This window comes from Oncorhynchus nerka, linkage group LG4 (genome assembly GCF_034236695.1).
Source record: "Oncorhynchus nerka isolate Pitt River linkage group LG4, Oner_Uvic_2.0, whole genome shotgun sequence".
Taxonomy (NCBI): Eukaryota; Metazoa; Chordata; class Actinopteri; order Salmoniformes; family Salmonidae; genus Oncorhynchus; species Oncorhynchus nerka.
This window is the reverse complement of record NC_088399.1, coordinates 13,883,218-13,899,036: the sequence shown is the minus strand read 5'-3', so window position 1 is coordinate 13,899,036 and position 15,819 is coordinate 13,883,218. Positions and strand designations below refer to the sequence as shown.

Here is a 15,819-nt window from a genome sequence, read left to right as displayed (position 1 = left end):
TATTGGTGTGTGGCACATGTGTGCAAATGTTGAATCACATCACTTCCCATTTCACATGATTCATTAAGGGGTGTAAAGGTGCATGTAGCCTAATATGGTCCATTTGTTACATAATGCAAAACAAACGACATGCCTGCCAACAGGTATTAGTACTGTACAGTGTGTACTCGCAATATATTGGCTCCACTAGGGGCACCATTGAGCCTGAAATAAAGGTTTATCCAAAACTCCTCTTCTTGATGTTCTGCAGTTCTCGTCGGGATGATGAAGGATAGCAGCCAGCTAGGGAAATGGCTCTTATTGCTTTCAAATGAATGATTCCCAGATTTCTTGCATAAACCATTGGGCTGGGATGGTTTGTTCGGTGGCTGACTGTCAGGTAATTTAACGAATTCATGATAAAACACAGGTCGAGAAGACGAGGATGTGACATAGCTATGTTGTGACGGATAGCTAGGGCTAGTTAGCTATGTTAGCCTCGGCAGAATTGAATACCAATGAACGTGGGCAGTCTTGACACGTAGCAGTTAACACGGGCAGAAGACAGTGGATAAAATCCAGGATATGCACGAATGTAAATCGGGCTGTCGTAGTATGCACTCGGCAGGTTGTTTGTGGAATGTTTTATTGCATATTTAGGTAACTAGCTTACAACGTTATACAGCTGGCTAGATGTCAGCTCAGGCTCTGATGTGACACGTGTGAGAAAGGGTGCACAGAATGATAAGCGCTGTATAGCCCGTGGATGAAACGAGTTAGCGAATGCAATAATTAATAGAAACGCTATTCCTCTAAAAGTATTAGTTAATTCTGCTCTACTGAATTCATAACACTTCTATCTACCTGACAACTTTAGATGGGCTAGGACGTGTATAAGAGCTCCACAGTGGAGTTCTCATAATACCCATAACATCTAACTGTCAAACGGGGAAAGGGTCCCAATTGTTTTTCCACCATAAATATTTCCCACAGGGTATTTTAGAAACACTTAAAAATAAGGGCTGTGTTTCATGTAGGCTTACACTGGCGTGATATTTTGATAACCATGCGAATCTCTCTCGGACAAGGTGATTTATCAATATATTCTGCCCTATTCACTCTCAGATTCGAAAATGTTAATTAGCATCAAAGTAGACCTCATGCTAAACTACAAATCCCTGCAAGTCATTTCTAGCTGACATCTTTGCTAACAGGTATTGTTTCATTTTAAAACTTGCACAAGACAGTTCACAGAATTGTCCATTTTAAATACAGTTAGCCAATTTATTAATTACTACATTTAGCTATCATTAGATAGTTAATCCAGCGATTCTTACCTTTGCCTCAATTCATCAGTCTCTTTCAGATCATGGCATTTGTAATTCTTTAAGATAGCCACATTTAGCATTTCGTTTTTGGGGGTTAAATACAGGCGTACATATTGATAAGTCTCCTTGTCCTAGAGACATTGACACAGTTATCAAAATGTCACACCAGAGTAGCCTACACAAAACACAGCCCTTTATTTCAAGTGTTTCTATAATCTCTTATGGGAAAAATGAATGGTGGAAAAACAATTGGAACCATTTCCCTGTTTGACCTCCAGGTTCTATGGGTATTATGACTCATACTGTGGTACTCTAAACAACATGGGATTTGATTCATTAAACCATCTCATATGGCATACTTACCAGGTACTGCTTTATTTCTCCCTGTATGAACATGTGGGTGAAGTTTAAAAAATCCATGAATGTTCTTCAATTTTCTGTCTCTCTTTTGCAGATATCTACTTGATGGATTCCATTGAACATTATTATTAGAATGCAACCAACTGCCTCAATCACTGAAGACTTTGACAAAGTATCACCTTGCTTGACAGAACAGGTGCTTCTTGTGAAGGAGGCCTCCAAACTGTCCTCGATTTACTGAACTGGAATGCAAAATGAAGACATCCCAGACCATAAATCATGACTCTGGTTTACCTGTCGATTTTTGACGGACGTATAAAATAATCACTTGATGTTTCGGTGTGTGTCTGCAGGATACTGACTCTTTCTCTCTCTCTCTCACACACACACTAAAGGACAACTTCTTGTATCAATCCAGAGTTCCCAAAGAGGACCGTCAAAATGTTTTCGGCTCTTAAGAAGCTGGTGGGCACCGAGCCTGGCCAGCTAGGAAACAAAAGCATTCCAGCTGGTTTGCAGTCAATGAACCAGAGCCTACAGAGAAGGTTTGCCAAGGGAGTACAGTATAACAGTAAGTAATTCAGCTCTTGAAAGTGATATCAAGAAGACCTGAAGCCCGGGATGTTGTCTTAAAGTAATTGTCCAGTGGAAATCTCACTTTCATATTCTGTTCATATTCTGTTAACTCATAACCAAATAATGTTGTTGACTCGTTCTACACTCGTCTTTATTTATTTATTTATTTTATTTCACCTTTATTTAACCAGGTAAGCAAGTTGAGAACAAGTTCTCATTTACAATTGCGACCTGGCCAAGATAAAGCAAAGCAGTTCGACACATACAACGACACAGAGTTACACATGGAGTAAAACAAACATACAGTCAATAATACAGTAAAAAAAAAAAAAAAAACAAGTCTATATACAATGTGAGCAAATTAGGTGAGAAGGGAGGTAAAGGCAAAAAAGGCCATGGTGGCAAAGTAAATACAATATAGCAAGTAAAACACTGGAATGGTAGTATTGCAATGGAAGAATGTGCAAAGTAGAAATAAAAATAATGGGGTGCAAAGGAGCAAAATAAATAAATAAATTAAATACAGTTAGGAAAGAGGTAGTTGTTTGGGCTAAATTATAGGTGGGCTATGTACAGGTGCAGTAATCTGTAAGATGCTCTGACAGTTGGTGTTTAAAGCTAGTGAGGGAGATAAGTGTTTCCAATTTAAGAGATTTTTGTAGTTCGTTCCAGTCATTGGCAGCAGAGAACTGGAAGGAGAGGCGGCCAAAGAAAGAATTGGTTTTGGGGTGACTGAGATATACCTGCTGGAGCGTGTGCTACAGGTGGGAGATGCTATGGTGACCAGCGAGCTGAGATAAGGGGGACTTTACCTAGCAGGGTCTTGTAGATGACATGGAGCCAGTGGGTTTGGCGACGAGTATGAAGCGAGGGCCAGCCAACGAGAGCGTACAGGTCGCAATGGTGGGTAGTATATGGGGCTTTGGTGACAAAACGGATAGCACTGTGATAGACTGCATCCAATTTGTTGAGTAGGGTATTGGAGGCTATTTTGTAAATGACATCGCCAAAGTCGAGGATTGGTAGGATGGTCAATTTTACAAGGGTATGTTTGGCAGCATGAGTGAAGGATGCTTTGTTGCGAAATAGGAAGCCAATTCTAGATTTAACTTTGGATTGGAGATGTTTGATATGGGTCTGGAAGGAGAGTTTACAGTCTAACCAGACACCTAAGTATTTGTAGTTGTCCACGTATTCTAAGTCAGAGCCGTCCAGAGTAGTGATGTTGGACAGGCGGGTAGGTGCAGGTAGCGATCGGTTGAAGAGCATGCATTTAGTTTTACTTGTATTTAAGAGCAATTGGAGGCCACGGAAGGAGAGTTGTATGGCATTGAAGCTTGCCTGGAGGGTTGTTAACACAGTGTCCAAAGAAGGGCCGGAAGTATACAGGATGGTGTCGTCTGCGTGAGGTGGATCAGAGACTCACCAGCAGCAAGAGCAACATCATTGATGTATACAGAGAAGAGAGTCGGTCCAAGAATTGAACCCTGTGGCACCCCCATAGAGACTGCCAGAGGTCCGGACAGCAGACCCTCCGATTTGACACACTGAACTCTATCAGAGAAGTAGTTGGTGAACCAGGCGAGGCAATCATTTGAGAAACCAAGGCTGTCGAGTCTGCCGATAAGGATGTGGTGGTTGACAGAGTCGAAAGCCTTGGCCAGATCAATGAATACGGCTGCACAGTAATGTTTCTTATCGATGGCGGTTAAGATATCGTTTAGGACCTTGAGCGTGGCTGAGGTGCACCCATGACCAGCTCTGAAACCAGATTGCATAGCAGAGAAGGTATGGTGAGATTCGAAATGGTCGGTAATCTGTTTGTTGACTTGGCTTTCGAAGACCTTAGAAAGGCATGGTAGGATAGATATAGGTCTGTAGCAGTTTGGGTCAAGAGTGTCCCCCTTTGAAGAGGGGGATGACCGCAGCTGCTTTCCAATCTTTGGGAATCTCAGATGACAAGAAAGAGAGGTTGAACAGGCTAGTAATAGGGGTGGCAACAATTTCGGCAGATAATTTTAGAAAGAAAGGGTCCAGATGCATAGATAGGAGAAAAAGAAAACACTTGAAAAACCCTAAAAAAAGCTTGCTATGTCCTCATATGACTTCATGTTAGCTAATTTTATAAACAGTTTGACTTTTTCATACTCTGTGCTCACACAGAGCTCTGTTAGTACAGTGTTGTAGGACTACATTAGAGAAGATAATTAAAAATGAATCATGGCTATCGGATCACCTTACCCAATGGTCTATTTTTCTATGGGGTCGAAACAAGTATTGTTTGTTTAGGCCTTGTCTTTTGAATGTCAATAACATTGACATGTTCCATACCTGCAGCAGGATGCCTGCAGCTATTCATTTGGAAAGAATATTATGTTTTACGTAAGCTATGTACCTGACTGTTTCTGCACTCAACAACGTTGTCTTATCTGACTACTAAAGCAGAAACATACTGGCACACAGGCTGTTTCACATTAAAAGGTTAGTTCACCCAAAATACAAATCAACAACATTTTGTGAAGAGGCCTACCTAGAATGTAGTGTTTGGACCTGGAGAGTTAGCCACCCAAGATTTGGGTTTGTTTATTTAGCTACAGCATTAGCATTGTCTGCTCAAATCAATAGGAGTGATAGGGTTCCAGTTAGCATACTCCAGTCTGCGTACCTAAGCCTAAATTCCTCAGGAAGATTTCTGTTATTGTTGCATTCTCTCCATGAGGGTCTTAAATAATATCACAAAAATGTCTCCCTGCTTTCCCTCTCTCTCTCTGTCTCGTTTAGTGAAGATCATCATCCGTGGAGACCGGAACACGGGAAAGAGTGCCCTATGGCACCGACTACAGGGGAAGAAGTTTCTGGAAGAGTACATCCCCACACAAGAAATCCAGGTCTCCAGCATCCACTGGAACTATAAAAGTAAGATGCCGTGTGTTTGTGTGAGAGCCACACACTAGTGGTCCTCTGTAGCTCAGTTAGTGGAGCATGGCTCTTGCCACGTCAGGACAGTGAGTTCGACTCCTGGCATCACCCATACGACAAATGTATGCACACATGACTGTAAGTTGCTTTGAATAAAAGCGCCTGCTAAATGGCATATACTATAATGTTATTTGTACAAGGCGTCAAGTCTATTAGCTATCATGTGTATTGTATGGAGAAAACAACTGCCCAAGCCTTTCAAAAGCGCTTCCACAGAGAGAATAGCATCGTAGTATAGACCTATGTACTGAGATGTGACTTTTAAACAACATCGAAGGATTAAACAAACCTTCAGTTTTTAACCATAGGAATGTTGAAAGCTGTAGTCAAATGTTCCCAAACTGTTGATTCAGAATTGTCTGACTTGTTACAGTTTTCTTATTATCAAAGGCATTTTAGTGATTGCAGATTGTGTTTTTTCCCTCTTAGCGACAGACGACGTTGTCAAGGTGGAAGTTTGGGATGTGGTGGACAAAGGTGAGCCTACAGTGTTGCTCAATGTGATTTGCTGTAAAGCAAAAGTGACCAATGTCATCTGCGGTAGATAGGAATGGGTGCAGGCTTTTGTTCCAGCCAAAGAGTATTTTCATTTAAGATTAATTTAATCTGGTGTTACTGAATTGTTTGGTTAAAACAAAAGCCTCTACCAGCATTGCGTCTCTGCAGAAGTGTGTTTACGTTTGGCCAACCGCTTCTTTAAAGAAAGCTTACTGAAGTGTTCCTGTTGAATGTAAAACACACGTTCAACAAAATGAGGTATTCATAAAACAAACTGTGTACAATCTGTAGTTTTGTTCGCATTGAATTCCATGGAATGTTAGTTGACAGTCAATCTGTTACAAACACACGGACATAATTTAAGCTATAACACTGCCATATTGTTCTACCTCTGTCTGTCCGTCTGACTGTCTGTCTTGATTCATCAGTCATTTCAACTAACTAAAAAACATTTCATGATTTTATTTTTGCCATTCGTGTTGGTGTTTTCTCATGCATTTTCTACTTCCTGTCACCTCTGTAGGCCAAAAACCTCCTCCTGAGGGCTTAGGTGAGAGGTAGCCTAGCCTGTGGTATTGTGAACTAGTCTAGACTGCCTGTGCAGCTAGGACTGAGTCCTAACCTGAGATCTACAACAAAACTTCCACGTCTGTGGAAATCTCCCATTTATGTCAATCTGTTATTGATATCAATGTGTGATTTATTTAGTTGCACTTGTGTATCTCAAGTAGGAATCAGCCCTTGCATTGACTTTGACATCTTGTCCTGTGTGCTGTGCTTTCTGGAAACATATTCTGGGCTTTACATGGAGTGCTGTGTGGCCATGTTGTAGCCATGGTCAATGGTTTTGTTCTATTGTAAAACATAAATATACTTGAGTGGTTTGGTGATAAGTAGCCTAAATGAAGATGACTGCACCATGAAGGGACTCTGAAGGGTTGGGATTATACGGCCTATGTGGCAGAATAGTGGTGATAATATTAAAGTTAGACCAAGAGATATGACAATATCACTGTACATAGCAGGGCAACTTCCTGCTTACAGAAATGAACAACAACCAAATCTGCCAAGATTACTGCCTCTATTGTCTCAACGGAGGGCATCGATTGAAGAGAAAAGACTTGGCAGATGTAAATGACGTGGTTGTTGATAAATGTAATCAGGAAGACACCCCGCTGTGTATGATGTCATGTTGCTGAGTTTACCTTTAATGTAGACTGTTGATGGAATAGCGTGCATAATCATTCTATTGAAATAGCGCTGCAGGTAGATGAATGCCTTGGTTTTGACATTTCTCCTCCTTAAATGACAGGTAGTGAACACCGTGGAGAGCTGAATATGTTAGGTGCCATTTTGAAACCGTGACCTGCTTTTCTATCATCTTGATTATAAATACGATACAATACGATATACTTTATTGCCCAGTTACATGGACATTCATTTCGTGAAGTCATCATACAAATACAGAAACACAACACACTATAAATAGACTTTATGATTCGGGTGGGACAGCCTCTTTCTGCCAAACAGAATGTCAGCTGAATGAAAAACATTAAGAAACTATTTTAAGTTTCTCTGGATCACAATAAACCTGGAGAAAAATCTAACTTGCTTGCCTATATGTGTTGCGGTTGAGCAAATACCCATATTGATAAATGATCAATATGTTAGACACATGGAATTGATTTGCACATAAGCCTACATATTTTAGCATAGTTACCCACTGCTACTTCAAGTATGTGTTGTCTTTCCTCTTATGCATTTTGGTATGCTATACGTCCTCTGTGTGAAACCACGGTAAGTGCCTTTCCTTAATTGCTTTTCTGCCTCGCTAATTGTAATCTCCTGTTTTCCCAACCACTGCAGGGAAAGGCAAGAAGCGAGGAGAAATGCTGAAAACGGAGAATGAACCCCTGGAGGTAAGTGCCGTATGATTGTTAATCATCAATAACAAATTACCTTCATTTCTTACCATTTCTTTTCAAATACAACCAAAAGAGAATCCCCCTGCTTTGAACAGCGCTCATTTGGGGTGGCAGGGTAGCCTAGTGGTTAGAGCGTTGGACTAGTAACCGGAAAGTTGCAAGTTCAAACCCCCGAGCTGACAAGGTACAAATCTGTCGTTCTGCCCCTGAACAGGCAGTTAACCCACTGTTCCTAGGCCGTCATTGAAAATAAGAATTTGTTCTTAACTGACTTGCCTGGTTAAATAAAGGTAAAATAAAAAAAATAACAGAGCTTGAAGTCTCCTTAGCCATGTGTAATATGTCCAATTATAGCACGGCTAAGGGCTGTTCTTAAGCACGACGCAATGCGGAGTGCCTGGATACAGCCCTTAGCTGTGGTATATTGGCCACATATCACAAACCCCCAAGGTGCCATATTGTTATTATAAACTTGTTACCAACGTAAGTAGAGCAGTAGAAATTAATGAATACTTGTGATATACGGTCTGATATACCACGGCTGTCAGCCAATCAGCATTCAGGGCTCAAACCACACAGTTTATAATTAGCTATATGACATATTTTAGTAATTGCAATGACAAGAAAGGACTTCAAGATTCTGTTGGTTGGAGGATGGTTTTTATATAACCATTTTAGTATCAACCTTCCATGTAAATGAGTTGGATATAAATTATATTTCATAATTCATATATAGGCCTTTATTTATTGATATATATGTACACACACACACACACAGTGCATTTGGAAAGTATTCAGAACTTTTCCCACATTTTATTATGTTACAGCCTTATTTAACATTTAAGTCATTTAGCAGACGCTCTTATTCTAAAAGTTATTAAATTAATGTTTTTCCTCATCAATCAAGTTTTTAGAAATACCTTATTTTTAGAAATACCTTATTTACAGAAGTATTCAGACCCTTTCCTATGAGACTCGAAATTAAGCTCTGGTGCATCCTGTTTCCAGGATACACCTATTTCCAGATGTTTCTACAATTTGATTGGAGTCCACCTGTGATAAATTCAATTGATTGGACATGATTTGGAAAGGCACACACCTGTCTATATAAGTTCACACAGTGCATGTGCATGTCAGAGCAAAAACCAAGCCATGATGTTGAGGGAATTGTCCGTAGAGCTCTGAGACAGGATTGTGTCAAGGCACGTGTATGGGGAAGGGTACCACATTTCTGCAGCATTGAAGGTCCTAAAGAACACAGTGGCCTCCATCATTCTTAAATGGAAGGAGTTTGGAACCACCAAGACTTCCTAGACCTGGCCGCCCAGCCAAACTGCGCAAAAGGGGGAGAAGGGCCTTGGTCAGGGAGGTGACCAAGAACCTGATGGTCACTCTGACAGAGCTCTAGAGTTTGTCTGTGGAGGTGGGAGAACCATCCAGAAGGACAACCATCACTGCAGCACTCCACCAATCAGGGCTTTATGGTAGAGTGGCCAGACGGAAGCCACTCCTCAGTAAAAGGCACATGACAGCCCGCTTGGAGTTTGCCAAAAGGCACCTAAAGGACTCTGACCATGAGAAACAAGAGCCTCTGGTCTGATGAAACCAAGATTGAACTCTTGGCCTGAATACCAAGTGTCATGTCTGGAGGAAACCTGGCACCATCCCTACGGTGAAGCCCTGGTGGTGGCCTACAGTGAAGTATGGTGGTGGCAGCATTATGCTGTAGGGATGTTTTTAGCAGCAGGAACTGGGAGACTTGTCAGGATCAAATGAAAGATGAACAGAGCAAAGTACAGAGAGATCCTTGATGAAAACCTGCTCCAGAGCGCTCAGGACCTCAGACTGGGGCGAAGGTTCACCTTCCAATAGGACAACAACCCTAAGCACATAGCCAAGACAACGCAGGAGTGGCTTCGGGACAAGTCTCTGAATGTCCTTCAGTGTCCAAGCCAATGCCCGAACTTGAACCCGATCGAACATCTCTGGAGAGACCTGAAAATAACTGTGCAGCGACGCTCCCCATCCAACCTGACAGAGTTTGAGAGGATCTGCAGAGAAGAATGGGAGAAACTCCCCAAGTACAGGTGTGCCAAGCTTGTAGCGTCATACCCAAGAAGACTCGAGGCTGGTGTCGCTGGCAAAGGTGCTTCAAAAAAGTACTGAGTAAAGGGTCTGAATACTTAGGTAAACGTGATATTTCATTTTTTTTTTTTTTTAAATACATTTTCAACATTTTGGAAAACCTGTTTTTGCTTTTCATTATGAGGTATTGTGTGTAGATATAATTTTTGAATATGGCTGTAACTTAACAAAATGTGGAAAAAGTCAAGGGTTCTGAATACTTTCCGAATGCGCTGTAAATAGCTCTGAATATGAATGAATGAAGGCCTAATGGAGAATGGTTTTCTCCTCTGTTGCGTTACTAGAATGAGACTGAGATGGCTCTGGATGCAGAGTTCCTGGACGTGTACAAGAACTGCAATGGAGTCATCATGATGTTCGACATCACCAAACAATGGTGAGCCTCTGTCTTTCTCTTGATCTCTCTCCTGTCCTCTTTCTTTTTTATAGATCACTCCCTGTCTGGCTTTCTTTCTGTTTCTCCTTCCCTGCCCCCAACACACATCATGTAAAGTGACTTGGGCTACAGGGCAACTAGACAGTCAAGAATTCAATTATATCTGGGTCGGTGTGTGACAGCCAGTGATACGACTATCTGACCCAGGTCAGTGTGTGACAGCCAGTGATACGACTATCTGACCCAGGTCAGTGTGTGACAGCCAGTGATACGACTATCTGCCCCAAGTCAGTGTGTGACAGCCAGTGATACGACTATCTGACCCAGGTCAGTGTGTGACAGCCAGTGATACGACTATCTGACCCAGGTCAGTGTGTGACAGCCAGTGATACGACTATCTGACCCAGGTCAGTGTGTGACAGCCAGTGATACAACTATCTGACCCAGGTCACAAAGATGTGCACAGAACTGGAAAAAAAGTATCTCTGATTATTAATGTCTGTTTGAAGAGCCAGAACTTGATAACCCACCTCTAGTTGACTCTTTGTGAATGACTTAAACCAAGGCTTATTTTAGAAATTGTTGTTCAGCTAGCTTTCAAATCAAATCACATTTTATTTGTCACATACACGTGTTTAGCAGATGTTATTGCGGGTGTAGCGAAATGCTTGTGTTTCTAGCTCCAACAGTCCAGTTAGTGGTTTGACAAGATATTGTATTTCAGTTCACTAATTTATTTTCTGTTGCTCTTGATAAGATAAATAAAAGGTTCCCAGCTTTGCATCTCTAGATATCCCAGCTTTACTAGTATAATCTGCATATTGAAGAACCACACAAGATTGACAGTACAGTACATTATTACAGTATTATTGAGACACAACCATCCTCTTCCTATGCATTTTTATAAATCTCAAGTCGGGAGTGTTTTTGAATCCCTCTTTAATTTGTATATTTATTAACAATTAACCTACTACAATACCCTTTCATTCTTCCCTCTAGCTTATATTTTGCGCTCAAGTCATGGGTCTATTTCACAGGACATTTGACTACATCGTGCGGGAGCTGCCCAAAGTGCCTACCCACGTGCCTGTCTGTGTGTTGGGCAACCAGAGGGACATGGGCGAACACCGGGTCATCCTACCCGACGACACCCGAGAGTTCCTCTGTCACCTCAACAGGTAGGGGGTGTCACAACTGCCGCGGCGTACATTCAGTTGACTCATTCTGTTACTCTCAAGGAGTTATGATGGTCAATGCTTTGCAGGAGTCTATCACTTCAGTTTTCTTCTCCAATGGTAAAAGTGTGCAAAACTCTCTACCCTCCTCTATCTATTACAGAGTGCTACACCACTCACCTAGTCCTTCACATGCAGAAATATCTGTCTCGAAGGGCCACATTTAAGGGAGTGTTGCGCTGTAACCCCTGAACTAATCATATTGAAATCTCTAGCTTTGTTAGTCTTTGTCAATAGATTTCATGAAACACATTCCTGATCAGTGATGTAGTGGTGAAAAAATACGTGGCTATACTGGCCCCCTATACTTTCAATGCATTTTTCAGCAAAAGGTGGGTGAACTGCGTTACTGTCGTTTACCCTCCACTACACCACTGGTCCTGATATGTCCTCTACTTGCTTTGCGTTTTCAGGCCTCCAGGTTCTTCTTACATCCACTACGCTGAATCTTCCATGAAGAATGGCTTTGGCCTCAAGTACCTGCACCGCTTCTTCAATATCCCCTTCTTACAGCTGCAGGTCAGTCCAAATAAAATGGCTGCTTCAATATCCCCTTCTTACAGCTGCAGGTCAGTCCAAATAAAATGGCTGCTTCTTCAATATCCCCTTCTTACAGCTGCAGGTCAGTCCAAATAAAATGGCTGCTTCTTCAATATCCCCTTCTTACAGCTGCAGGTCAGTCCAAATAAAATGGCTGCTTCTTCAATATCCCCTTCTTACAGCTGCAGGTCAGTCCAAATAAAATGGCTGCTTCTTCAATATCCCCTTCTTACAGCTGCAGGTCAGTCCAAATAAAATGGCTGCTTCTTCAATATCCCCTTCTTACAGCTGCAGGTCAGTCCAAATAAAATGGCTGCTTCTTCAATATCCCCTTCTTACAGCTGCAGGTCAGTCCAAATAAAATGGCTGCTTCTTCAATATCCCCTTCTTATAGCTGCAGGTCAGTCCAAATAAAATGGCTGCTTCTTCAATATCCCCTTCTTACAGCTGCAGGTCAGTCCAAATAAAATGGCTGCTTCTTCAATATCCCCTTCTTACAGCTGCAGGTCAGTCCAAATAAAATGGCTGCTTCTTCAATATCCCCTTCTTACAGCTGCAGGTCAGTCCAAATAAAATGGCTGCTTCTTCAATATCCCCTTCTTACAGCTGCAGGTCAGTCCAAATAAAATGGCTGCTTCTTCAATATCCCCTTCTTACAGCTGCAGGTCAGTCCAAATAAAATGGCTGCTTCTTCAATATCCCCTTCTTACAGCTGCAGGTCAGTCCAAATAAAATGGCTGCTTCTTCAATATCGCCTTACAGCTGCAGGTCAGTCCAAATAAAATGGCTGCTTCTTCAATATCCCCTTCTTACAGCTGCAGGTCAGTCCAAATAAAATGGCTGCTTCTTCAATATCCCCTTACAGCTGCAGGTAAGTCCAAATGAAATGGCTGCTTCTTCAATATCCCCTTCTTACAGCTGCAGGTCAGTCCAAATAAAATGGCTGCTTCTTCAACATTCCTATGGAATATGTGGAAAAGGCCCCCTTTTTCTCCTAGATTGGTCCTTTGAGCTGCGTATATACGAGTTGCCCCTAATTACTGATGCCAGGATTGTGGGTTCGATTCCCTTCGGGGACCAGTATGGGGGGGAAAAGTATGAAAATGTAGGCACTCACTACTGTAAGTCACTCTGTATAAGAGAATCTGCTAAATGACGAAAATGTTTTTTTTTTTTAAGAATAATAATAATAATTATCCCCTTAAAATCTCTTAAGGATTCGCCCCTTTTTTTTCAATTTTCACCTAAAATGACAAACCCAAATCTAACTGCCTGTAGCTCAGGACCTGAAACAAGGATATGCATATTCTTGACACCATTTGAAAGGAAACACTTTGAAGTTTGTTGACATATGAAATGAATGTAGGAGAATATAACACATTGTGTCTGGTAAAAGATAATACAAAGAAAAAAACGTGTTTTTTGTACCATCATCTTTTAAATGGAAGAGAAAGGCCATAATGTATTATTCCAGCCTAGGTGCAATTTTGATTTTGGCCATAGATGGCAGCAGTGTATGTGCAGTCTTAGACTGATCCAATGAACCATTGCATTTCTGTTCAAAAATTTGTGACTGCCCAAATGTGCCTAATTGGTTTATTAATAACTTCAAGTTCATAACTGTGCACTCTCCTCAAACAATAGCATGGTATTCATTCACTGTAATAGCTACTGTAAATTGAACAGTGCAGTTAGCTTAAATTCTTGTTAATCTTTCTGCCAATATCAGATATGTCTATGTCCTGGGTTACTTACAACCTCATGCTAATCGCATTAGCCTACATTAGCTCAACCGTCCCAAGGGGGACCCACCAATCCTGTTGAGGTTTTAATGGTTTACGGATAGGTGAAGGGAAGGGTTGTCTAATCTTAGACCTGCAACTTCTACCTCGAGCTTCCTTCAGATGCAGTTTAGTCAAAACAAAATGTCCACCATCAAGGCCCAATTGGTTATATATGGCATCCCCTCTAACCATGAGCCCTCTTTCTATTCATGATTACTTCATCAATGAGTAACACAGGGAAAGAGAAGCCAATACTCTTTTTAAGTGAATGATGAACTACCACCCCAGTACGTGTCAGAGATGATCAGACTATTTTAGACATGGCTTCGGTGTTGTGCATCGATGTCTTGAGAGTAGGGTATAAATATGCAGCACACACTGGCTCGCTATAATGTTCAACACTGTAACTTTACTCTTACGAACACTGCCCTGTCCACGGTTGGTGTTAAAAATTTACAGAGTCATTGTTCATTCAGTGGTGTTACATTATTCAAGGCGAAAATGACACGGGGCACGGAGTCCTGTATCCTCTTCTCTTCTGTCGTTTGAATTTTGGCTGAAAATGAACATTCAGGTTTAATTAGTCGTATGTACAAGATACATACGTAATACACTGTCCAATGAAATGCTCACGTGCAGGTTCCTTCTCGACAATGCAACAACAATAAGAAATAATATAAGAATACGATCATGAAGTTAACAGCTCAGTAGAATAGAATAAAATGTTTAGCATAAGGATAGTACAGGAAGGTACAATTTAGTATAGATATGGACCAACTTTTCCTGATTACCTGACGTCTTTAGCTTTCCCCCCTTTCTTGTTCTTTCTGAAATGTATGGTTGAACACCTGGGCTGAATCTCATGAATGTTTCAGTGCAGGGTAGTATGGCTTCTCGCCTCCCTTCTTCACAGATCTATTTCTCCGTAAGTTCAGAGGGAGGTGGAAGCAAATTAGAGACTGGAGTGGAGGATGAGGGAGGAGGGGATCAGAGAGAGAAGGGAGGAGTGGAGGATGAGGGAGGAGGGGATCAGAGAGAAAAGGGAGGAGTGGAGGATGAAGGGATAAGAGGGTGGAAGGGAAAAGTTGCCTCGTGACTTTTGAAAAACTCAGATAATTGCCTATACTAACGTAGAACAACGCTACATCTTACCGTTACCGGAAGAACCAGATTTTGCATGGAAATAAAATGTTGTTCCAATATTTATGATGATGTATGACAAATGAGGACCCTATAATGTGACATTGGCATACAACAGATCTCGTGTATACATCAGAAGAGGAGATTTCACAGTTGTTAAATGTTGTTTTAGGAATTTCTATCTTTCTCTCAAGGGATTGAATTTCTCGACTACTACAGATATAGGCCTAGCTCAGGCGTCGGCATGTGAAACCCTTGACTGCTAACTACAGAAATAGGCCTAGCTCAGGCGTCGGCATGTGAAACCCTTGACTGCTAACTACAGATATAGGCCTAGCTCAGGCGTCGGCAATGTGAAACCCTTGACTGCTAACTACAGATATAGGCCTAGCTCAGGCGTCGGCATGTGAAACCCTTGACTGCTAACTACAGATATAGGCCTAGCTCAGGCGTCGGCATGTGAAACCCTTGACTGCTAACTACAGATATAGGCCTAGCTCAGGCGTCGTCATGTGAAACCCTTGACTGCTAACTACAGATATAGGCCTAGCTCAGGCGTCGGCAATGTGGAAACCCTTGACTGCTAACTACAGATATAGGCCTAGCTCAGGCGTCGGCAATGTGAAACCCTTGACTGCTAACTACAGATATAGGCCTAGCTCAGGCGTCGGCAATGTGAAACCCTTGACTGCTAACTACAGATATAGGCCTAGCTCAGGCGTCGGCAATGTGAAACCCTTGACTGCTAACTACAGATATAGGCCTAGCTCAGGCGTCGGCAATGTGAAACCCTTGACTACTAACTACAGATATAGGCCTAGCTCAGGCGTCGGCATGTGAAACCCTTGACTGCTAACTACAGATATAGGCCTAGCTCAGGCGTCGGCATGTGAAACCCTTGACTGCTAACTACAGATATAGGCCTAGCTCAGGCGTCGGCATGTGAAACCCTTG

The 15,819-nt window shown here is 41.8% G+C and overlaps 1 protein-coding gene across 4 annotated transcripts in view; it reads left to right on the top strand.

Annotated features, from left to right (window-relative positions):
* The first annotated feature begins 41 nt into the window (after positions 1-41).
* LOC115118437 (rab-like protein 6) overlaps positions 42-15,819 on the top strand; it is a 41,183-nt gene continuing 25,405 nt past the window's right edge. The window contains exons 1-10 of one of the 4 annotated variants that reach the window (XM_029647045.2): positions 42-379; positions 1,762-1,863; positions 2,086-2,238; positions 5,025-5,159; positions 5,652-5,699; positions 6,244-6,270; positions 7,587-7,639; positions 10,075-10,166; positions 11,204-11,344; positions 11,815-11,920. In XM_029647045.2, the coding sequence (XP_029502905.2) occupies positions 2,109-2,238; positions 5,025-5,159; positions 5,652-5,699; positions 6,244-6,270; positions 7,587-7,639; positions 10,075-10,166; positions 11,204-11,344; positions 11,815-11,920 (732 nt within the window). In that variant the 5' untranslated portion in view covers positions 42-379; positions 1,762-1,863; positions 2,086-2,108. Of the gene's footprint in view, positions 380-1,761; positions 2,239-5,024; positions 5,160-5,651; positions 5,700-6,243; positions 6,271-7,583; positions 7,640-10,074; positions 10,167-11,203; positions 11,345-11,814; positions 11,921-15,819 lie in introns of all 4 variants that reach the window. The other 3 variants (XM_029647040.2, XM_029647064.2, XM_029647055.2) reach the window with 3 other exon arrangements.